At 40.6% G+C, this 25,771-nt stretch overlaps 1 protein-coding gene across 1 annotated transcript; it reads left to right on the forward strand.

The window, feature by feature from the left end:
• Positions 1–137: 137 nt before the first annotated feature.
• On the forward strand, positions 138–25,640 carry ccdc88aa (coiled-coil domain containing 88Aa). The gene is made up of 28 exons (XM_034120780.1): positions 138–363; positions 2,909–3,011; positions 5,687–5,756; positions 6,628–6,686; positions 6,769–6,852; positions 7,431–7,571; positions 7,721–7,896; positions 9,514–9,595; positions 10,206–10,364; positions 10,476–10,622; positions 10,730–10,874; positions 11,605–12,234; positions 13,052–13,257; positions 13,348–13,542; positions 14,097–14,227; positions 14,322–14,463; positions 14,575–14,748; positions 15,611–15,772; positions 16,276–16,553; positions 17,562–17,705; positions 18,293–18,479; positions 19,221–19,366; positions 19,579–19,671; positions 20,860–21,071; positions 21,595–21,672; positions 22,700–22,957; positions 23,121–23,186; positions 24,026–25,640. Exons 1-28 carry the CDS (start codon positions 302–304, stop codon positions 25,072–25,074), a joined length of 5,379 nt encoding a protein of 1,792 aa, XP_033976671.1. The 5' UTR covers positions 138–301; the 3' UTR covers positions 25,075–25,640.
• Positions 25,641–25,771: the final 131 nt, after the last annotated feature.

Here is a 25,771-nt window from a genome sequence, read left to right on the forward strand (position 1 = left end):
ATGGGACGATTTGGAGGGTGCACTCTTGCAAGGATGCCTCACTTCTGCAGAAAATGTAGTTGTTACCAGTCCTTTTTTTCTGATTGACACAACTGGGATATTCACCCACACAACCTTGGTAACGATGGAGAGTGGAGTGTTTCTGCCCTGCCTGGACCAATTCATGCTGAGCCCTCTTGTCACTTGGGTAAGAAATGCAAAATAATATGATTTCCTGCCTGTGATTTAATCCTGTCATGTTGTTTAATATTTCCTCTTTTTTTTTTTTTAGGTGAGGACATTTGTACCACATGATGGGGGCATGCACTTGGACTTCTGTGAGTTACTGGATGGAGTCTTTCTGAATGACATAATGACACAAATGTAAGTCACAGCTTTGTTCTTGCAGCTTAAAATGTATTTGTCACATTTTGAATCTCAGTTGTAAGAGGTGTTCCAGGTTTGTTCAAAATACAAGCCTGTGTTTTGAAGCTTTTGGCTGTCATATACTTGATAAAGCATGTGCTGATGGTGATTAAGTACATCATTCTTACACTAGAAACCATAATAATTCAGTATTGTGTTAAATAATTGGGTATCTTCTCCCATATCAGATAATGGTACAGTATTAAGCGTCTGCTATCAGTTTTACCCAAGCACTAACAGAACTGGCTTTGTCACTTTGCAGCAATGAAGGGGATCTTTGTAGTCTGCAGTAGTCTTTAAATGCAACTTCCCTTATTACTTTACAGGTTTGGGTTTCTCCAAAAATGTTACAATTAGCATTAAAGTTACAGACACTGAAGGACAAGACTGCAAAGACATGACTCCCAAGACATGAGGGACATCATAGATACTGTCAAGACACTACTTAAGAGATTATGATTTGGGTGCCTTATGTTCTGAGGGACTTACCCTCACCCATAAAAAAACACTAACTGATGGTCCTCTGGCAGTTTACAATTGGGATACACAATGATATCCGCATGTCACAATATCCGAGATAAAAGATTTAAAATACAATATTGGCATTGGCCAAAGATGAACATTTCCTATGATATGAGAGGCTGATATGTTACATCAAACATATTATTAAAGAGGCCTGTTTTACATGTAAACAAGTTTAAGAAGCTTTCTTCTTTTGTCAAGTGAATGTGAACATTTTGAAGCATTGCATTTTATTTCTTCATCTGACAGTGGGCCATCATGTAAACTCCACTACAGTAGAGACTTGATGTTATATCAGCAATCATGTTGGAAAATGTTGACATATATTTAGCTAGCAATCCACTTTTTCACTATTGACGTTTACTTTCTAGATTTATGGATTTATTGTTTGGGGAATAAAAACTCAGAAAAATAGTTTAAATGTCTTTCCCAGAGACTCCAAATCCTATCTAATGTCCTTTTTTGTCAGTCCAAAACCCTAAAATATTCACTTTAATACTACACAACAATATGAAGTCGGATGTGAGGGGATAAAACAGCATTTTCGGCCATTTTTGCATGAAAAATAACTTTAACGAATCATCAATTATTAAAATAATTGGAGATCGACTAATTGGTGGATTTATTGCTCCAGCTCTGTTTACAGTTGGATAAAAAGTGTTGTGAGCTGACAGGGGGCAACACTTTAATGTTCATGTTAGGATGAAAAAACTATTTTATTGTAGAACTAAAATAGAAGAGATACAATAGAAGAGAACTGGTAAAAAAACTAAAACTGATGACCCATGCACTTGTGGATAATGCTGTCTAGCCCCCCCTCAGATCTACAGTATCCATTCATCCCACAATCCCCCAGGGTCACAATAACCAGCCTTAAATGCAGAACAATGCAGAGGGAAGGGTTGTGGAGGGGAGGGGATGGAGGCGGGATAATCTCATGGATTGGGAGACCCTCTGGGATTATGGCCTTGTTGCGGGTGTTTAGTAGCACTGGGACACAGATGGGAGGGAATGAGGGAGGGAGGGAGGGGGGAGGGACATAAACGGGACAAACAGCACAGTGATGGAGACAAACAGACACAAAAATGTGACATACTGGCAGCTCTCTGTCTCTCTTTCATACATGACGTCTTTCAAACTGTATACGGCACATCACAATAATTACTTTATTGATTTATGTTAATATATATGGACGTGACCTCGGTCATTTCGGCGGAGCTCAATATTGCTTGTTGGGTTTTTATTTGTTTACATAAGAGGGTCACCAATCCACCAGAATAAACAGCAGGGTTTACCATTGTAAGACTTGATGGCACATTTCTGAGCGGAAGAGTCATTTTATTTAGTGTTTCTGGTTGAGGGGATTTTATTTATGTGTTATTCACTTTATATTTAAAGATTATTGTATTTCTAATGTTTGAATATTCTTAAAGGTTAATTGCCTTAAAAAAGGTGTACAATATTGTGCTATTGAATTATCATTATATCCTTGTCATAAATTGGTCTTAAAAAGGCCGACAATATCATTAATCGCTATTATTTCCATGAAGATATATCGTCCAACAAAAGTTGCTATTGTGACAGGCCTATCTGTACCCAAGGCCTTGAATACATTTATATATAAGTAATCTATTACTTCGGTTTTAACATATTTCCTTTCCTGTTCTCTGCTGCCCTCTATGACAGTGCCACAAGAATTCATTAGGCCTGGGCCAACAGCCCAAAAATCCAGTCTAAAGTGTTTCCTTTGGAAAGTCTAATGCCACCCCGTTTGGCTCTAGAACAGTGTGGTTTGTTGGCTGAAAGGATGACGTCACACGGGCTAAAGATAGGAATGAATAGAGACCTCATACATGTTTTCATGGCGATCGTTGTTCTGGGGCTTCTACCAGCTTGCAGCTTCTCTCTTTCCACTCCACTGACTGACATTTGTTTGTGAACAGCAGACATGTGAAGTAAAATGCCTTTGTGTTGTCTTCAGAAATCCCTCGGCTGTTCAGGGTGCAAACAAAGTGAGCAGGGATCCAAGTCAGAGGGTCCAGAACCTGAACTCCCTCGTCCAGCAAATCAAGACGTACTATGTGGTGAGTTTTCCCTCCCCTTTTGTCTCAGCCATGTGAAATATGTTATATAAATTCTCCAAGCTGCTAAACTTTCCATCTCTCTCTACATGGGATTATGATATCTGAACACTTACATTCTGCCTCAATTTTGAATTATCCATCACGCGAAATCTGGCTGAAACATGCACAGTCCAGATAGTTGGTCAGTAGTATTTGTGTCCAAGCAGATCAACTAGTTCTTCTTAAGATGCCTGCCCTAAATACCAGCCATGTACACATCAGTGTAATCTGCACATGCTGGACAGAGCTTTAGAGTGACATATAAAGTCATAAGATTCATGGGCAGACATCCCTGATGTTGAGTCTTGGATTTGATGTCTGTGTCGGAGAAATTAAGTACAACTCGAGCTAAGCTGTCTTCTGCTAAGATCTGCTAAAATAAGAAGAAAAGTAATTTCACTCAGGACGAGACAATCAAGTTCTACAGATTAGCTCCGCAAAGGATTGATGGGGTTATATTCTTTTGTTACAGCAAATTAAAAGGATCTCTGATCATCATATCGAATCCTTGATTCTTGGTAACATTGGTCTCAGTTAATACAGCTCTAAAACCATGGACCTAACAGGAAGAAAACATTAGAATGCCTTTATGCTTGAGAAAGACTGCAGCTTTTTATTCATGCCTTTGCTCATTAAAACAGATCTTATTCAAGTGCACTGCAGTCAAGGTAGAAATAGGGCAGCTCTTGCTTTTTTTAACTCACCATACTGGTTCAATTTAGGTTATTTCTGTGTTTTTAGGGCAGTCACATTAAAACAAATTAGACTTAAAAGTCTGTACATCTAAGCTAGCTGCTCAATTTCTTAGTACAATTGTACTTTGAGCTACATGCTAATGGCAGCATGCTAACAAGTTTACAAGGACAATGTTAACATGCTGTTGGTTAATGGGTATGATGTTGAGATATTTCAGTTTGGTGAAAAGTGCTGAAACAATTGTTAGGTCTAGCCATCCTAAAATAATGTTGCTAGCTTACCAAAGAGCCACAAGATACACTTCAAAACCCATTCAATTGGTTCTAAAATGCGAATTTTTTTAAGTTACATAAATGACAAACAACGGTTTAAAGGTCCCATGTCATGGCCATTTCTACTGATCATAATTCCATTGTTGAGGTCTACTAGAATAGATTTATATTGTTCAATGTTCCATTGGTTTCTCATACAGCATCTCTGTATAGTATGTGTATTCACTCTCTGTCCTAAACGGCTTGTTGGAGCTCCTGCCCCCCCCTCCCTATGAGCCCACTGTGCTCTGATTGGTCAGCTCGCCCACTCTGTTCTGATGAGTCCACCACCGTTACAGCGGAACAACAGTGTTTATGTGTTACAATGGCGTTTGATAGCAACCAGAAAATGACACCAGTAATGACAAACAGATGAGAATGCTGCGTGGGGTCTGGGTGCCGTGTTGGCGGGACGTTGCGGGGCTCGCTGCTCCGCCCTTTGAGGCTCGAGGAGCGGACAGTGTGAGCTGGATTACTGGTGTCGTTTCCTGGTTGCTGCGTGGGGTCTGCGAGACAGCGAGACACCGCGGAGCTCAGCCTGAGCACACACACACACTCACAGCCAGGCTGTTCGCCACACAGTTCGCCACACACTCACAGCCTGAGAAAAGATAAGGCTGAGTGAGTGAGTGTGTGTGTGTGAGGAGCTCCACGGATTGGTCCATTTGAAAAAAATGGAAAAAGAGAAATGGAAAAAGAGAAATCTCGAACGAGGCGTTCTGGGGCAGCATAGACAGGTCTTTTCTGTGTTGGAGTTGTACTCGCTACAGGGTGTACTTTGAGGGTTTGTGACTCTGCAGACCGTTTACATGCATAAAAAGCTACATAACACACAAGGGGATGGGTAATAACCGGAAAAGCATGACACACCTTTAATGAAGATTCAACTGATATGCACTTTCCAAATGCCTTACCATGCAATGTTAATGAAAGTGAAAAAGATATTGTCTGACGGCCTTGTGACCCGGGTCTGGTCCAATGTTTATGGGTTCTTTCTTAGCCTGTGCTAAACCCTTTTTACAAAACAAGTTTCTCGTTCAGAGTTTTCTCTTACCTAAAGAGACTGAGACTTGAGACTTTCTCACAGCTCCATACTCCATACTGACTATATGAAAGGAGAGGTTGATGGGAGATGCATGGCCAGTCAGATGAACTTTCCTCAAAGGGTCAAAGTAGCAGTCACTGGGAAATGTTGGCAGTGGGACGGTATTCCATCAAAGACTAAATGATTCCAGTCTGCAGTGGCTTTCATGGGTATGGATGTCATTTCCTGAACTTTACATGGTCACTTTTCCTCGTCAGAAGTTATTAGCAATCACTGTTACAGTGCACACAGTCACAGCACACGTACTGTACACAAAAACACAAGCCATTTAAAGGCTGATTCTAGGCAGTACTTAGAGAAACTGGCTCCGTCATCGTCCCATTCAAAGCGCTCCTCCATTTCTTGGCTGTGTTTCTATACATGTGTTCAGGCAGCTGCTATGTGCTGTACATACATACGCTCCTGTCCATTCAAGATCTTGGGCTCTACTGCAATCTTCAGTGTTGTGTCCTTTGTTCGGTCTAAAATGTGCCTCATCTTCCTGTTTTCTCTTCCCATCTCCCTCTCTGCCTCTTTTTTTGCAGGAGAATCTGAGACAGTTAATCATGATTCCTTTGCCAAACGTGTTGCTGTTTGGCAGGACTCCTTACTGTGGTATGCTCTTTTATTCCTCCTCGCTTCTCTTTAGTGGAGCTGCTAAGTCAGTATGTGGTTGGAAGCCTGATTATTCTGTTTGCTGATACTCAATATGCACTGAAGACTTGTGTATTATAGATTTAGTGTCACGGCTGAACAAGTTGCATAAAAACATCTGAGTTTATCAAACAAGCGATGTGTCCTCATAGTACAAATATGTTCCCTTATATTTAGAAAAACAATATAGTCAAAATGACAAAGACCTCAGCTTGCTTACGCCACAAAATGTATTGGAGTAATGAAAAAATGTTTGCAGACAAAGCACAAATCAATTGAAAGGATAATTTACATATTAGAGCGGAACTAGCATATTTATGTAAAGGATTTATATTTAAAAGATGTTCAATTTAATCTAGTTCCGTGGACAATACAGTCTCTTTTTACTTTGCACCTATTGCAAATCATAAACAACATTTTGTGTAATTTGCACATTAATTGAAAACAGGAAGAGCATTGTTTTTTAATACTTGAAACCAAATGAACTAGTAGCAGTAATGTTATTGTTAATTGCAATAAGAAAACGGCAACGATAATACTATTTTCAATTAGTGAACAATGAAAATGAGGTCACATCACTTCCGCAGTGAAAACGTTGACAGTATTTCCTCACAGACTGACTGCTATAGATCTCTGATCCATTTTCTAATAGAGTTTTAACTCAATGGCACTCCATCAGTCTGATACCCACACTGCATAGTGATGGCAGGGCTTTGGGGAGTAGTGACCCAAATTCACCAGCGCTCTATTCAACGTAAATCCATTCCAGCAGCCCTCAGTACTTTAACCTGATACGTTCTTTATCAGATAATGACCTTTTTATCCCCAACAGAACAAAGTCTGGAGGAAACGAAGAAGCTTCTGCTGCTGCTCTTGGGATGTGCTGTCCAGGTAAATTCTGACTGTGAGATCAATTCTCAAATAGCCGGCATGAGCTGTGGAGATCTAAATCTGTTCACGTTTTGATTTTCAGTGTGAGAAAAAAGAGGAGTACATCCAGAGGATCCAGACGCTTGACTTTGAGACGAGAGCTGCCATAGCTGCACATATTCAGGAGGTATCTGACTGTGTATGACATGAGCTTTGAAAAGCCCCAGCTGTGTCATAGAGGAAATCTATTTGTGTATTGTTGTGCTTGTCAAATAAACAGGCTTGGGTAATAACAGATTACGTGTGACTGGGATTATTTAATGGGATTACAAAAAACGAATACTATACACAGCCCAGTTTACATTTTTATTCAACAATTATCTGATTACATTTTTACGCAGTTGCAGCGACAGCATTTTGGGTTTTTGTCTCGATTTGGAACAAAGGACAGTGATCAAAGTCCACAATGTAACATTACATTAACCAAATATATGTCATTTGTATAGAGTAAATTACTTAGTATTTTTAAAGTAATTCCCAACCCTGCAAATAAATATTATGGACACGGTTGGTTTTCCTGTCCAGCAGTGATGTTATTGGAGGAAAATAAATGTTAGGTAGAAGTGGTAAGGATTCTTTCGGAAAGGAGGGAATTAAATGTCTAAGTTATTGTGGAGCTGCATATTGAGGATCATTTTGTATTGTTTTTATATTATATTAGCTTTTTTCCCTGCTACCCTGACTGTCCCTTTCCATGTTGACCAGTTGACCCTCAGTCAGGAGAATGTGATGGATCTGCAGTGGCTGGAGTCCAGCGAGGTGCATCCGGATGAGCTGGAGGTCGTAGCAAGAAACATGGCCGCTCACCTGCGACATGTGCTGGACCAGAGGGACAACCATCTAGAGGTAGATTTCATAGTCATTCAAGATTGCTTAGATGTTGTATTTGGGTATAAAGGTGTTGCAAAGTGTGCTTGATGGTGAGCTTTTGTACGTAAAAAATGTGGTATTGAGTCATTATGTTAAAGATAATCTGTAACCTGTCCTTTTCGCAGACTATAGCAGAGCTGATGCAGGAAAAGGAAGGAGTTTTTAGCTTGCTCAATAGCCCCTCCAGCCCACATTCAGGGAGCTACTCTCCCAGCATGCAGCAGCATGCGGGGACTCAGCAACACCTGGCGGTGGAGCTCGCCGACTCCAAGGCCAAGATCAGACGACTTAGACAAGAACTGTGAGTAAAAAAACTATTTTTATTATTTACAAAAAATAAACAATAAGGTTAAACAAGAAATAACAAAAAAGTGTATTATAGGACTAAAATTACTGAGCAGGGGTATCTTCCAAGAGATACAAAATAAAAAAAATTAAAAGAATAAAAAGACCATACCAAAAAAGAAAAGTGAGATCAAAGTGGGGAATTTACAGATACAAATTGTAATAATCTTTGAGATTATACACAGTAATATATATTTTCCAAAAAATAAATGAAAATCTCTGAAAATAAAGTCTTCATTTTTGCTAAAATTGCCCTTATAAACTAACAGTTTAACATATAGTTAACAATACCAGGAGAATAAAAAAGCCAATTAATAGGAAAACTGTTATTCTGAGATCTAAATACAAGGCGTATTGGATGAAATCATAAATATTTGCTGGTAGAAGTTTTCAAATCCTACAGTAAGTGATTGTTTCTGGGTACAGTCTGAGTTTTACCACAGGATGGATGATGGTATAGAGTGTTAGCCTGTCCTCTGGGGAACTGCCAATAGAGAGTGAATGAGAGCCAGAGAGATACTACAGGATAAGCGATGCCCCTGGGAGTTTGGCCCACATTACAGCCAGCTTGGCAGGTTCCATGGCTGCTCACCACCACTGACCCACATTGGATCTGCAATTCAGCCGATACTACACACACACACACACACACACACACACACACACACACACACACACACACACACACACACATACACATACACATACACATACACATACACATACACACACACACACACACACACACTAACCCTGATCCGGTCAAGACCTCAGTTCCATCATTGCTCTCGGTCCCATCTTCCAGGCTGTATTGTGCTCTCTTGTTTAGCCGCTCAGATTCACTTGCTGAGCAAACACAATGTCACTTAAAGCATCATGTATAGCCCTGGCCTTTAACAGCTCTTTCATGTGCATACTGTGTGTTCATCAGAGCCTGCTTTAGCTCTTCCAACATGTATCTGTTTTTCAACTTGTGGAAAATAAAATGAAATATAGTTCGAGGAGATTTAAGTTAATGCTGCATGATTTGAAAAAAACCTAATTGCAATTATTGCGACAGTGGCGATATGATTGGGGATAATAGAGGAAATTATCATTTATAAAATGTCATTCACATTATAAATGAAAAATATATTAAAATAATCATTTTGTGATTTTTCTAAGGGGATCTGTAACAAACAAGACTTTTTCATATAGTTTGTTGTAAACCGTTTGTTGTCTGGGACTTCTCTGCAGAAGCTAGATACTAAATTCAGAATCATTTTTTCACATATTTGGCCTTTACCAAATATTTACTTTGGATATTACACTATTCTATATTGCGATTTCAATAAAATTCAGATTAATTGTGCAGTCCCAGTTGAAATCAAATCTAGTATTGTGCAATGCAAGTTTGTAACAACGTTTGCAACCATATCCCCTTAAGGTGTAGAATTACCAAGCATTTGAATTTGTCCTTTTGTGTTTGATCAAATGAGCCATTTGAATATATGCACTGAAAAAGTAGTAGGTAGACCACACTCACTAACCAGCCATTGTTTGTCTTTCCTCACCGCTCATCTGACCCCACCAGAGAGGAGAAGAGTGAGCAGATGCTGGACTGCAGACACGAGCTGGAGAACATGGAGACAGAGCTGAAGAGGATCCAGCTGGAGGTTTGAAGACTGAAAAGACTAGAAAAGAAGGAAATTAGAGCTCCTTCTGATGATGACACACAGTAACCTCCTGACCGCTCTGCAGATTATACAGATTAATGCACACCACTCTTAGCCACACAGATACAAACAAAGCTCCTATGGATTTGTCTGATCAGGAAATCGCAAAATGTATTCCCTGTTTAAGCCTTGTGCCTGTACATGTTAGTATGGGAGACATATAATGTCACCTGTCTGAACTAACTGTATCTGTATTTGCCCTCCGTCTGAAATGTCAGTTTAGCCCCTGTCACTCTTTAAAATCTGCGCTGTCATTGCACACGGGGAATCACTGTATCTGCACTGTATGGCACATTCTAATTATACAGTATATAGTATAGTTGACACCTCATGGCGCATTTATTCATGGATTGAGGGTATTAATACTTTCACAGTATTTATATAACACCTGCACATGCTTAAAAATCTAAATCTAATTTTATACAATATGGGACTTTGAAATACATATCATCTAACAAACTGACACTGACATGAAACCGCTGAGATACATTTTCAAGAATGATGCAAAACTCCAGTTTCTGCTATAAACCTCTGTCTCAACTTTGACCAGAACTCCCAGCTGCTTGTAGACGCCCGCGCAGCCCGCACCTACCGAGACGAGCTGGACGCCCTGAGAGAGAGAGCCATGAAGGCAGACAAGCTGGAGAGTGAAGTGGGACGCTACAGGGAGCAACTTCACAAGATAGAGTTCTACAAGGCCAAAGTAGAGGTAGATGCAGTCTCAGACATGATTTACCAGTGACTTTTAAGACCTGAAATTAGGAATTACTGAATGCAACAATCACGTATTGATGAATCTGTTGTTTTGTTTGCATTTCAGGAGCTAAAGGAGGACAACAGGGTGCTACAGGAGACCAAAGAGGTGTTGGAGGATCAGTTGGAAGGCTGGAGGGCACGCTCCGATAAAATCCACCAGCTGGAGAAGCACGGTCTGCTGCTGAAGGCCACGGTCCACGACATGGAACAGGTCAGACTGCTCAATAAAGGAAAACTCAACGTTAGATCCCTCAGTTCCTTTTCTGCAGCTGTGAAGAATCTGTTGTCCTCTGCTGATACTTTGTGTCTCCACTCCAGGAGCGGGAGGCAGATCGAAGGCGCATCGAGGAGCTGCAGGAGGAGAACCTGGCGCTGTGTTTGGCTCAAAGGAGGAGCATGGAGGAGTCGCAGCACCTGGGCTGGGAGTTAGAGCAGCTCTCACAGACCACTGAGAACTCCCAGGGTAAGAGACGGCTATACAGTAAGATAAAGTCATGGGATCATGAATGGTGGGGTAAGTAGGGAAATAGTTACTATAATACTGTTAGCACTTTCTTTCTGCTTTAGAGATGTTTTTTTCTCTGGATTAAAACAGTTTATTTTATGTTTCAGCATTCCAGTTTGAATGTCTGCTGAAACATGACCTAGAGTATAGGCACGTTCAGGAGATGTTTGACCAGACACGGTCTTAGTTTGAGTTTCCAAGTGTTGGAGATATCGGCCATTAATGTTTAACTCTTGCAATGTCAACAGCCTCTTGTACACGAGTAGAGGCACACTTCAATCTTTGTGTTATTAGTGTTGGCAGGTCAAGAAAGAAAAGAGTTCCTCCATGATTGTTGGTGCATTGGGCAACAGAATCTACTTCCATTATATTGGAGAGAAGGCAGACATCTCTGTCGACGTTATCTCCAGCTCTCGGAAACTCCCACCAAACAATATTATAAATGTACAGTATATGTAGCTCTACATGTAGATGGAAAAATAAGTATTTAAGATTGTTGGTGTCCCTTTAAACACTTTAAACATTCTGGTACTGGCTAATTGAGCAAAACAAGACTCAACAAACATTTAAACTGTGTGCAGACATAATAAAGTTATCCACGAGTGTGTCTAACTCTGTCTACACTTTGTAATGTCTACAGCGAGTCCTCTTGTCCTTCAGTTAATTGCCACCATGTGTTTGTGTAAAGGCCAGCAGACTCTGAGCGAGGAGGTGAGTGAGAGGACGTGCAGTCGCATGCTGAAGCTGGAGAAGGAGAACCAAAGTCTCTTAAGGATCATCGAGGAACTCAGAGCTGCCTCCATTAACAAACATGGCCGCCAGCTGGTTTGTAGCACCAACAACTGCACCTCATCAACAGATGAACCCAGGGAGCTGCAGACCACCTGCTCAAATATCCAAAACCGCACTCATGTAATCCCATTCAGCACAGTGACACAGCAGACGCTGAATGGAGGTTCAAACTGCCATCAGCAACTCGTCACTGAAGATCTGGAGGAGGTCCAGAGTCAGATCGTCCTCACAGATAATCCAGACCTCCATGTTCAGGAGAAAGGACAGCTAGAGGATGGAGACGATGGAGATCATTTCAAAGAACTGATGGAGGACTTAGAAAACCATCACAACAGGCGCCATTGTTTTGTTGGATCACGTGACCACTCCCCTGGCTCAAAGAGCAGCAGTCCCTGCCACGACAGCATCCTCACAGGTCTGCCAACACGCTCCTCCTACGCCAGCAAGCACACACAGCGGCTGGAGGCCAAGTGCAGGGCCCTGGACACGGTGAACCTGCATCTACAGACTTCCCTCGATAACACCGGTAGGTTGTGTGGAGCAAAGCCACATTAAAGGAAAACCTACCCTTATAAATTCCTGAAGAAAACTTTTTTCTTGAGAGCCACCAAAGTGAACTATGAATCTAAAAGCTAAGAAAAATCTAATTGAAGTAAATGAGATCTGCGTTAACAAGAGCAAAATGAAAAAAAGGGTTACCCCTTTTTGCATGTAAATGGTCTGCAAGGTTAAAATCCCAACGTTCTCTCCCACACACTCCCCCCCCTGCCTGAACTCCTTTGTTGTACTTCCGTGACATAATGACATCGCTATGTAACTCGTGCTATTATTGGCTAGCATTTCAAAACATTGTACGTAACTTGCTAAGGGGCGGGACATCCGGCCAAATAACCAATCAGAGTAGACTGGGCTCTGGTTTCAGACAGAGGGTGAAAAGATGTGCTGCAGCACAGGCAGTATGAGCAAAATAAGAGCTTATTGAACATTAAAGCATGGAGACATGTCACAGTAGAGACACTACATAATATGAAGCTGAAAATGTGCGTAATAGGGCCCCTTTATAGACCACGTCAGCTTAAACATTCTCACACTTGCGAAAACGTTCGAGAGGATAACAACATCTATAATATTTTAAGGTTTAAGTGAAAAGGCATGTGTTATTGAAGTATATGAATGGCTAAATGGGACTTGAATTGTACTACTTCATCAAGACTTTTGTAAATATGTTTGATTCTATGTTCACCGTGGAGGCATGTGAGAGAAAATAGAAGAGTTGGGTGAAGGAAGCCTCAGATACTATAAACTATAAAGTGTAATTCTTCCGCCCTCCTACATCTCTTTAGACCGTAAAGTTCAGCGCCTGGAGGCAGAGGTTCAGGAGCTGGAGGCGGAGAACCACAGTCTGCAAGCCACTTTAGAGGAACTTCGGATCTCTGCACGACGCCTCGAGCAACTGGAAGCAGAGAAGCAAAGCCTGGAGCAAGAGACCACAGTCCTGGAGAGGGAGAAGAGGCAGCTGGAGAAGGATAACCGACGTCTCCGCCAACAGGTAGGTAGGCTTGTTTTTCTAAGGACATTGTTTGAAAAACGTACTTAGCCCTTAAATAACCTGCCACTGTTCTACCTTCCTCTGTCTAAGGCTGAAATCCTGGAAGCCAACTTAGACAGCAGCAACGTCTGTATGGCCAGCCTGGAAAGGGAGATGCGTTTTGTTGTAAAAGAGGTGGAGGGGTTAAGGGAGACTGCTGAGAGGGTGAAAGGCCTGGAGAGAGACAACAGAGAACTGACCAAGCAAGCTGCTATCGACCAGAGGACCCTGGCCACCCTCAGAGAGGTGAGGGGGGGGGAAGTCTGTGCTGTCCAGTTTACGCTGACTGAATAGATAATCTAACCGGACCTCCCATGACATTTCACCGATAAAGCACTGTTTTTCAACAGGAGAAGGAGGAATATTCTCTTATCTTAAAGTCACTCTTTTTTTGTGTGCAATTTTTTTTAAACGGCTCCTTTACATTTTTACTAGGCCTGGGAATTACTAAGAGATGTAATAGGGTTTTTTAGGTGAACTTACTGAAATGTGGAAGGGGATAATATTCCCAAAAACGTATTGAATTTTCCACATTTAAGTTGTAAATTCAAGAAAGATAAAACTTTAATACTCTTTTTAATTGGATATAATTAAAGATAAAAGTCGTACATTTACAGAAAAAAGCTCACAAATTATCGAAAAACAATTTTCTATCTCTGCGAATAAAAAAAGTCCTACATTTGCATGAACCAACAGAACTCCAAAGAAAACATAATAGACTTAAGTGAGTTTCATAAAAGATGTTATTATCAACAAATGTCCCTTAAAATATGTAACCCACATATACTGTCCCTCTCTAGGAGCTGGTGAGTGAGAAGCTGAACACCCAGCAGAGGAACAATGACCTGGAGAGGCTGGCCCATGATTTGGAAATGCAAGTCCTGAACCAGGAGAGCGCACAGCAGGCTCAGCGAGAGACTCCAAACAGCAGGTGGGAGGTCCCATCCTGTACCCTTTGAAATTAATATTATGAGTGTTATTATGCGACATTTGGTTAAAAATAAATCCTTCTATCCTTTGTGCAGCAGGTTCAAGATGCTGGAGTCAGAATTGGAGGCGTCTCTGAAAAGATCTCTTCAGATTAAAGAAGACAAGATGGCAGCTTTGGAGGCTCGTCTGCAGGAATCCTCCAACCTGAACCAGCAGCTGCGGCAAGAGCTCAAGACTGTACGTCCTGCCATAGAATGTCACCTTTTGAGGCCTATAAGTGTCACATTAAAAAAAGAAGAGTATAAAAAAGACATTGCGCTGATTTGATGTGACCTTTGACCCCCGCAGGTGAAGCAGAGCTATGAGGCGTTTCAGCAGAGGCAGGAGGAGGAGTGGACAGCCTCAACTTCCTCCCCTACCTCTGAGACTGGAAAGGCAATGAGCGAATGGCTGCGTGAGAGCCAGGAGGCTACTAAAGAACTGCTGAAGCTCAAAGACCGTCTCATTGAAGTGGAAAGGAATGTAAGTTGTTGGCCTTTATCAAAGTAAAATACCTATATCGTGACCATTACATACAAATGGTTTGTAGACACGCTTTTGGTGTGTATTTATTGCTCTTCATTTTCTGTTAGGAGAGTTCAAATCTGCTCGAACCCAGGAGTGTTTAATGATGAATCCCACTTGAACATAAACTGGACTAACTCGTGCTAATTGTTAATCATTAGCATAGGTGATATCCACTAACAACTAAGGGCAGGTACAGATACTCAGGCACATGCCCAGCAATTACAGTTGTGAAATTAAGCTATTGTTTAAGACAATTAAACAAAATAAACATGTGATTTTCCAGAGAGTCAGTACCGGCGTTACAGGAAACATCTAAGAACATGACAGTAAGCCATTCAGAAGCTGAACTAATGCAATATCATCAACAGTTTTTTTACTCTCATCAGGGATAAATGTACACATTTTATTTTGTTAGCTTAATCACTCTTACATGCAATATTGATCTAAATGTAATTATATGAAATGCATCCCTTTTGTTTTCAAATGTTAAACTTGTTTGGCTTTGTGGAATGTAAAATAAAATAAAAACAATAGAAATAGGAAAAATAAAAATGTTTTCCATCTTCGTAAAGTGCCCTTGAATACTGAAAATGTTCTCTTACCTAAAAGACAAAATAATAACACACGGTGATATCCTAGAAACTAATGGATACTAAGAAGATAGGGGGAAAAGTGGACACAAACAAAAATAAAAGGGAACTCTCTTTGTATATCGCTTCCTGCATGAGGCTAAGTGTGCTCAGCTGAGGGCCTAAACTTAACACTACCTCCATGTTTTCACATCACATTTGACAGTAACCTATCTTCTCCCCTGCAGAATGCAACACTAGAGGCCGAGCGTCAGGCTGTGCAGGCGCAGCTGAGGCAGCTGGAGAGTCAGTGTGACAGTCAGCAGGCTCAGATCCTCGCCCTGCAGAGGCAGGCCGCCTCGCTGCAGGAGAACAACACGGCCCTGCAGACACACAACGCTAACCTGCAGGTGCCTACCACACACACTCTTCTCTCTGTGGTGCACTTGAGCCCTGTACACACAAATATAATTAGCCGCGGAAAAAGTGAAGAAACCACTGCAAAAGTATCAGTGGCTCAGTCAGTAGGGGCTTGGACTGTGAGCCGTAGGGTCGCCGGTTCAAGTCCCTGAACAGACCTAAATATGGAGTGTGGACTACTACTGGGAGAGGTCCCAGTTCACCTCCTGGGCCATGCCATGGTACCCTTGAGCAAGGCACCGGACTCCCCATTGCTCCCCGGGAGCTGTGCAATAGCTGCCCACTGCTCCTAGTGCTGTGTGATGGGTTAAATGCAGAGGTCAAATTTCACTGTGTGTGCCGTGTGCATGTATGTGTGACCAATTCACTTCTCTTTCTCTCTGTTGTTTTACTATTTAAATGATGATAATGGACGATCAAAAGCAATCAAACATATATTTTGACCTGTATAAAGTAAAAAGATACATTAACCTCTAATCCCTTCCTTCTCCAGGTGGAGAAGTCCACTCTGAACTCGCAGAGCGCCTCCCTCATGGCCCAGAATGCTCAGCTCCAGCAGCAGCAGTTGGGGACAGAAAGCGAGCGAGACGGCGCCGTGCGGGAACGTGAAGATCTGCGCGGCGTTCACGAGCAGCTGCTGCGAGATCACGAGCGGCTGGCGGCTCTGCACGAGCGCCAAGCCATGGAGTGCGAGGCCCTGATGGGAAAGCACGGCTGTTTGAAAAACGCCCATCGCACTCTGGAGCTGGAGCATCGCACCACAGAGGACAGGTATGATCATTTAATGATCATTTATTTAAAACTTTTATTTTAAATCCAACAGACTGCTCCAGCTCCGCTGTCACACAGACAGGTACAGGAAAACATTCCTGCCCTCTGTAATAACACTTTTCAACACCTCACCTCTGGCTGGCAGAGAACTCACTGCTCCATAGTTTGAGTTTCTACTTTCTTATAAAAGACCTGTAATATTTTGGATCCTGTAGTATTTTTGACTTTTGTATTTTAATTATCCAGAATATTTTATATTGTTTGGTTTATATTGTTTATATTTGATACAATATTTTTCATTTTATTTTTAATTGTTAATTCTCTTTTCCACTTGTTTAAGTAAGTAATGTATTATAAAGTCTGAACACACTTCTGCGACGAAAGAATTTCCCAAATTGGGATCAATAAAGTATCTATCTATCTATCTGTCTGTCTGTCTGTCTGTCTGTCTGTCTGTCTGTCTGTCTGTCTGTCTGTCTGTCTGTCTGTGTATATATATATATATATATATATATATATATATATATATATATATATATATATATATATATATATATGCTTATATATATATATATATATATATATATATATATGCTTATATATATATATATATATATGCTTATATATATATATATATATATATATATATATTTTTTATATATATATATATATATAATATATATATATATATATATATGCTTATATATGCTTATATATATATATATATATATATATTTATATATATATATGCATATATATATATTATATATATATATATATATATATATATATTATATATATCTATATATATATATATATATATATATATATGCATATATATATATATATATATATATATATATATATATATAGCATATATATATATATATATATATATATATATCTATATATATATATATATATATATATATATATATAATATATATAATAATAATAAGTTTGTATAAGTTTGTAACATGTGTGTGTGTGTGTTGGTGGTGTGTTCAGGTACAACAGCCTGCTGCAGCAGCGCACCAAGCTAGAAGACCTGGAGAAAGCTCTGAAGGAAGAACAGATGAGGATGTCCCTGGAGAAAGAACAGCACAGGAGCACGGCTGCAGAGTGCAGCAGGCTGCGGGACGAGAAGGACTGGTGAGGGGGGGAACACACTGATGAACACCCACACACTTTACCAGGGCATAGTGGCAAGACTAGACTAAGAATACTTGCTCAAGTTGTGCACTTACATAGAATTTAGAGGTACTTTATATCAGTATGTCTATGTAATCTTTCTTTATACTTTTACTCCACTACATTTCGGAGGCAAATATTAATGTATATTTCACTAAGACATTGAATAAATTACTTTACTATTGATTATTATAAGAAATGTTTACAAAATAATATGTTATGATGTGTGACTGAAGGTTAAGCGACAATGCACATTGATTTAAACATCATTTTTTAGTGATTATTATTATTTTAATTGAGTTATAAAACATATGCATGATTCTGAAAAGGTCCGTTCTACATAATGAGTGCTTTTTAATATTGTAACGTTCAGTATTTTTTCATGCAAATACTTTGTACTTAGACTTGATTTTGAATTCAGAACTTTTAATCGTTAAATAGTATTTTAACTATGTAGTATTGCAACTTGTACTTAAGTAAAAGTTCTGAATACCCCTTCCACCGCTGTACAAAAGGACAAACATGAATTTATTTGTATTTTCTTTAAGGCTGAACCAGACATACCGTCAGCTTCTCAACGACAACGAGTCGCTGACGGTGGACCACAAGCAGCTGAAGAGCCAGCTGAACGAGGCCAAGCTGGAGCACACCTGGCTGGAGGCCGACTTCTCCAAACTCAAGAAGGAGTTCCAGCAGCTGGACATCTCCTCCACGAAACTCACCAACCAGTGTGAGGTACTGACTGTACCTCAGCTCCCTCTGGAAAAGATCACTCTTAAGAGTCATAGGCTAAATGAGCTGACTCTAATAGTGCAATATGTTTGTGTTCAACCAATTAGTTTCAACCCAAGTGTTTATTATACTTTAATATATGTGTTATTATACTATATTTCAGTTTTTGGGCAAATCGGACTGCTGTCTTTACTTCTTATGAAAGGCCAGAAGAAGAAAAAAGTAATGTGCAAAAACACTGAATATAGTATGATAGGAAGATTGGTGTTATTTAGAAACCACAAAGAGTATGATTAGGTATTTTGTATCTATGAATATATGCACACATATAGAGTGTTCAAAACAATATTGATAAAAATACGTTTTTCCCTCAAATTGGACTTTAGAGTTTAGACCAATCGGAACAGATGTTGTGGGTTTTTCCCTACTAAGGATAGTGTTTGGGCACAAAAGGGTTAATCATTTACAATACGACATGACTTGATAGAAATGTGTTCTGTTCAATGTCCTGCAGTTCCACAAAAGATAGAAATTATACATCAAAGTCAAAGATAAAAGACAAACATATTTACATGTCTACTGTGTATATAGTTTTCACATACAGACACACCTACTGGCACTGGTCACATATTGAAAAACTCTCATGGCCGACCTCTATACTTCTAAACACTTATGGGTAACATGGATGGATAGTGTGTGTTTTACATACCTGCTTACACACATGCTTTTCTATGTGATTTGTAGCTGCTGGGTCAGTTGAAGGGCAACATGGAGGAAGAGAATCGCCACCTGCTCTGCCAGATCGAGACCCTGATGCTGCAGAACCGGACCCTGCTGGAGCAGACCATGGAGAGCAAGGATCTGTTTCACGTTGAAGAGCGACAGTATATGTAAGCAAATAAGGCCAACAACATGATGAGATAACGTGGCAGCAAATAGGGTCTTATGTGTTGATTTACACCATGTATCACTAATTAGCTAATCAGCTAACGCATTACGCCTTGGTGTTCGGTACTTGAAGACACTTAAAATACAATTAGCATCAGGCTGACAATTATAATTGATGATCTTATTAATGTCTTTCTCTTCTGTCTCTGTTCAGTGACAAGCTTCATGATTTGAGGAGGCAGAAGGAGAAGCTAGAGGAAAAGATAATGGACCAGTACAAGTTTTATGAGCCGTCGCCTCCTCGCAGGTAAGAGACTGTGATTTCTTTTTTTCATGACTATGGAGAAATGGTTGTGACATGTCAGATTTCAGTAATCAGTAATCACATAACTTTATACCTTTTGATCACTATGTAGTACTTCACTTAATACTAAGAGTTTCTTTTCAGCTCAACACATGTTCGTAGTACTAATACACATTTTTTTTTTTGATGAGACAATAGATGATAGATCAGGGAGCTCCATAGTCTTCTGCATCTCTGTATGGCAGAACATGTCTATTTGTTCATTGTCTTTCAAACCTGCATTGTTCTGTTTTTGGTCCGAACCAACTTCCTGAAGAAAATCAATCTTAAACTGCTAATTGCTCCATTAAAGGGGACCTATCATGCAAAATGCACTTTTGTACGTCTTTTATACATGAATATGTGTCCCCGGTGTTCCAGGGAACTCACCAAGTGTCAGAAAACACAACCCTCTCTATTTTCCTTCCATACCCAAATCTCTAAAAAAGGGGCTGCAATGGATCTGATAAAAACTGATCCAGATTTGAACACTTTACTGACGTCAGTAAAGTGGCGCTACGGCTATTGGGCCAACTCCACCAATCAGGAGGAGACAGCCACGGCCATTGCCGTTCGAAAGCGCTGGAGACGCTGTAGTACATATGCCAGGCCAGTAGATGGTGCTGTTCTCACTGAATCTGCCCTTGCAAACACAGAGCAAATTTTTTTTCAAATTGAGCGAAATGAGGCATGGCTAAAATGCATGATCTGTTTGGTATTTTGAAAAAAAAAAAGTATAAATATGCCTTATATAGGTATGGTCCTATACTATATTATTCAAATATAGCATGATAGGTCCACTTTAAATTAACTTTGTTTTCTTTACTGAAAATAACCGGAGCCTCTAATGCCACCACGAAAGCAGCCAGGGTGAACCAAAAAACTAAAGTTGTGGGCTTTAAAACCAAAACAAGAAGCTGCAAGATAATAAAATGCTCCATAAAGGATTTGCAGAGTTGTACAACAAGTACATTGATAAGAGCAGCTTTAAGTATCCATTGTTTACTTTAAACAATGCATTTTAAAAGAATATTTCATATGTTATGAAGAACCCTACTTCTAACTATCCAAACTATCCCTTTGCTAGCCAAACTCACATCTGATTGTTGATATATTGATTTCTTCTTTATGTTTAAATCTACCCTTTCGCAGACGTGGAAACTGGATCACCCTGAAACTGAAGAAGTTGATTAAATCCAACAGCCGTGAGCATGGACCCGACTGCCCGCCCACCCCCACACACTTGGGGGGTGTGGAGCCGCACCTCGTCTCCCATGACAACGGCTCCTTCATCAGCTCAGACGGCTCCGGAGGCTCGGCCTGCACCTCGGCAGGTGACGTCATCTCACCCCAACGTCACAGCAGTGAGTACGACCTTATGGATCTCACATCTCCCATTGACTTGGTGGAAGCGGTGTCATCAAAGTACCAACGTCGTGTCCCCCCCCCCCCCCTCACTGCTTCAGCCATAGACCAGGAAGTGAGGTCAGGCAGGGCACAAAGATCCTTTAGTAGTGTGTTCATGTTACGTCCAGACATCTCCCCAAAGTCTCCCTCCGCCTCAGCTATATTCAAGGACACGCAGCAACTCAAATGAATGGATTTTAAAGTAAAACTGTAATAAATACTTAAATAATGCAGATACTGCATTGTGTTTGAATGTAAATGAGCATGTGTCCAAGCAGTCATTTAGTCCTGATGCATGATGTGTGTTTACTTTCCTCAATATTTCTTCCAAATGTGTTTCTTGTTTCCTAATGTATTTCTTCATTCCCGCCTTCCTTCCCTTTTGTCCTTTCCTTCCCTTCCTACTTCTCTCCTCCCTTACGTCCCTCTCTCTGCTTGCATCAATCCCTTTGTCTACCTCCCTTTGCTGTTACATCATAGCCACCAAAATGTTTCCCCGCATGAGGAACAGACTGAAGGACAGAGACAAAGTCAAGTCCCTCTTCCGTCGTTCCATGTGTAAGAAAGACTGTGGTCCCGTGTCTACCCTCATCTTGACTGTAGCCTATTGTTTCACTGCTAACTGGATAATACTAAGTATGACAGCGTTTAAGGGCCGTTGTAGGTTTACAAATAACTACAGATCCAGCAGAGGGGGGTAATATTCAAAGATCAAACTCAAATTGTACATTTACAATAAAAAACTCAGATTTTATTTGGAATTAAAGAAGAAAAGAAATGAAACTTTGGGAAATTTGAGACTTTAATATCGGTACATTTTAGATTTATTTTCACAATCATTTCTAACTTTATATTCTCAGAGAATATTAAACCTGTTTTTTCGTACATTTTGTTGATTTTTCTCATATTTCCCCCCTTATTATTTACTATAATCTCAGAGAATATTCAAGGTTTTTTATTTTGTGAATTTTTGCGTTTTATCTTTTTTCCTAATTTCCTTCATTTTTTTCAGTTTAAACTGAAATTCTACTTTTTTTTACTGGAAATGTTACCCCCCTGTCCTAGCTCTGCAATTATTGTTATTTACCCTACAATGACCCTTAAACGCCATCAAGTGCTTCTATGCTTTAGTATTCTTTTTCTAGATGCCATAACACCTATATAACCATACAGTATGTTGAATAGGAATCATCATTGTTTGCAAAAAGGTGGAAAATCAGGAGTCATGTGTTAGCAATTGTTCCATCCCAACCTCATTTCCGCACACTAACTTAGATGAATATAATTGAATATAACATATTTAAGCCTTTGCACGCGTGTTGCTATTTTTGAAGACAATCTGGGCTATTTTCATCAGAGGTCAAAGAAATGCTGCATTGCAGGAGGAAACTGGTGCCGTGTGAGCTAGCAGCTGTACTGTAGGGATTAGTGATGTAAAACCATGATTTGTGTGGTTATTGAGAGAGCGAACCATCCCTGTGTCCATTCACAACACCATAGAACTACAATAGCTCTTAAACTCCATGTTTACCCTCCTCCCCTCATCCACCTCCCACTTCCTCCACTCCTTGCTCCAACAATGCAGCCCTGAGCAGCTTGGTGTCCCCCGCCTCGGCCCCGCTGCGGGGGGAGCGCTGGGCGGAGAGCGCAGATCGGCTGGAGGGGTCCCAGGCCGATGTGGACGAGGACAGGGAGAACACATTGTCCTCATCCCCATCCACATCCATCTCCATGTCCATCCTCCACCTTAATCCTCCCACCACTCCACCATGCAGCCACGTCACCATCACAACCTCTGACACCACCGACACTGTTCCAGATGTTTCTGAGCTCTGGGTGACAGGTAGATGAGGCATTCATGAGCTTTTTATTTCAATGTCATCTTCATTAGTTAGATGCTAGAATAAAGTGTAGGTGAGTGGAGCTAAGGCGGCCCTCTTTTTTTTTTAATTCATGTTGAAAAGTCGTCATATTCATTCAGGGATTTCTCATGTTATGCCCCACAGACAAGGATTCAAATGATAGCGCTGTGCCATCTGGATTTGAGGACAACGACGAGCTGCAGAATTACGGTAAAGCCCTGCGGATTGTCGTTTAGAGGATTCAGCAAACATTCAGATGTATTACCAGCTCTGGAATTAGAGCAAATCCATCAAATTGCATTCATGACCTTGTTTCGTATTAATGTCTATCTATGCTGACCACAGAGGCCAACAACTGTCAGAGAAAGACTGGACTTTGCTGCCCCCTGTTGGTCATTAAGGATATTGTGTTGATTCAGCTGACATGATTTCCTGATAGAAATGAAAATGTGTGTATTTATTGTAGCTAAATGTTGAGTTATGTCTATTTTGCTTTGATAACACATAATGTACTTTTGAAAAGAAGTCCCTCAAACAACACATTTCGTGAAAAAATATATCACAATATACTATTAATCTTTTATGAAAATTGTAAGATATACTAAACCTCTAGACTTTTTCAAATAATGTTTTATGACATTAAATGGCATACTGTAAGCCTACTATGACTTTTCTTTGACATATAATACTGTGACTTTTTTTTTTTTTATGACAAAAACAGCAAATCTATTATTTTGTTTAGTTTAGTTACATTTCTACTCCAGAACTTGGAATGAAATCTGTCATACATTTTCAAGATCTCTCAAGGTCTTTCAAACTCTTCGATTAGTTATTTCCCTCAAATGTTTACACTTTTAAGGATTTCAAGGACCTGTAGGAACCTTAAAAATAATGACTCGTCTGCACATACAAACATAACATTAAAGAAAACGTGTAACACAAGAAACAACTGTCTCAATGTATGTCATCAACTGGGAAAGTTTTACTTAAATATTGTACCATATTCACCTGTAGTGTTTCCCCTTAAAACCATTATAATCTCTTTCCAGGGCTAAATGGCGTCCAGAGTCGAGCCCAAAGTGAGAGCAGCGGTGAGTTCAGCATGAGCATAGAGAATGAGCCATGGTCAAACGGCAGCAGCCCCATCCAGCAGCCCCCGTCACGCCGCTCCTCCTCCTCCTCCTCCTTCCAGCCCCCCAGCGATACCTCCACCCCCCAGCACACACTGAGGCAGCAGCACAAGGAGAAAGCCTCCACCATGCCCATCGCCCATTCGGAAACGCAGTCTACTCCAAAACAAAAAAGCCACGGGCTCTCTCAGGACTTCTGGCTCACACGGGGTACAAAGAGCATCCGGAGGGGGTCGAGGGTGAAAGTGACGCGTCGCTCTTCAGATACAGTGGGCACAGTCAAAGTGAACCCAGGATGCAATGGGGTGAATTCAAAATCGAGCTCCAGCAAAGTTGAAACTACCCGAGCCTTGGCTTGTTCACCTATCACAGTGCTGTATGTTCAGGGCAAGTCATCCTCAATGTCCGGCTGCCTCAACTGCTTCTCCACCCCTCTGGGGAAAGAGGGCAGACTGAGGGGGTCGCCCACATGTCTCCCACGAGCCAGCAGCGTCATTTCCACAGCAGAGGGGTCGTCTCGACGCTCCAGTGTAAACAGCGACTGCAGGGCGAAGGCTGACCTGCTGTCCGTACAGGTTTCAGAGGAGAGCCATCAGGAGGAAGAACCAGGTCAACTCGAACTAGAGACAAAAAACAGTGAGCCCATTCCTCCAGTCAAACCTCCCAGAGACCCAACCGCTGTTGTCCCCACAGATGAACCCAAACCCCCCGTGCAGGAGTCACTTCTGGGCTCCTCGTTCACTTTCAACTCTGTCTTCTCTAACACAATATTCAGCGATTCTGTGGTTCCAACCATGAGCAGTCTGGATGCCCTGGACAACAACCAGACAATCCTCGGTCTGAATCCAGATCTGGGGCAAAACTGTCCACCTGAGACAACGAAAACGCTGCAGAACGAGCAGAGACTAAATGTAAAACGTGACGCTGGGCTGGAGAAGGACAAGACGCTCACGGTTGCACGGAAGTAGCTGTCAAACGATTCAATATTGTGTAGGAAGGTCACTTTTAATCTCGTCAACCGAAGCACACAATTATCTGTTTCCATTGTATTCCATCTGATTATACAGCTATGTAAGGTGTAAAAAAAAAGGTGTTTTGAGTTGTGATTTTTCTCCCACACAGCTTTAGCTCATATAACACCTGAGTATTAGTTCAAGATATTCACAACATTATCTTTATCCGTTCGGTCTCTTTGCACACATTATGTTTGATATAAGTGAATGACGTATGGATAGATTTCCCTATTTTGCCCGTTATTAATTAGGTTGTTGTTCGGACTCGAGCCTGTTTTTTAATTTTATTTTACCACACTGACAATCCTGTTATGTATATTTGTGTTTGCCAAAAATATTTTGTTAATTACTGTCGTTTCTATTTATGTCCTGTTACTATAAATGAACTGTTAAGTTATTATATGATTTCTGTACTGTTAGACTTTAATGTGAGCCTTGGGGAAATGTGACATTCACATGTGAAAAACTGTAAATCTTGTAAAATAGGATGTATACCTGAATGCTATTTTCCCTTAAATAAACAAACCCTCTACGTAAACATTCGATTTGTCATTCTTTTATTCAATTAAAAATGACACTGCCATTAATGCCGAAAAGCACCTTGCTGAGTAAATATGTTGATTGAAGAATTGAATGCAAGTAGTTTGAGAAA

Source organism: Trematomus bernacchii, unplaced genomic scaffold (assembly GCF_902827165.1).
Source record: "Trematomus bernacchii unplaced genomic scaffold, fTreBer1.1, whole genome shotgun sequence".
In the NCBI taxonomy this organism is placed as follows: Eukaryota; Metazoa; Chordata; class Actinopteri; order Perciformes; family Nototheniidae; genus Trematomus; species Trematomus bernacchii.

Bases quoted from the DNA above. Each gene is read 5' to 3' on its own strand.
- ccdc88aa (XM_034120780.1), top strand. From the start codon at position 302: ATGCACTTGGACTTCTGTGAGTTACTGGATGGAGTCTTTCTGAATGAC. The intron at 6,687-6,768 runs GTAAATTCTGAC...TTTGATTTTCAG, and splicing joins TCTTGGGATGTGCTGTCCAG to TGTGAGAAAAAAGAGGAGTA. The intron at 19,367-19,578 runs GTAAGCAAATAA...GTCTCTGTTCAG, and splicing joins GTTGAAGAGCGACAGTATAT to TGACAAGCTTCATGATTTGA.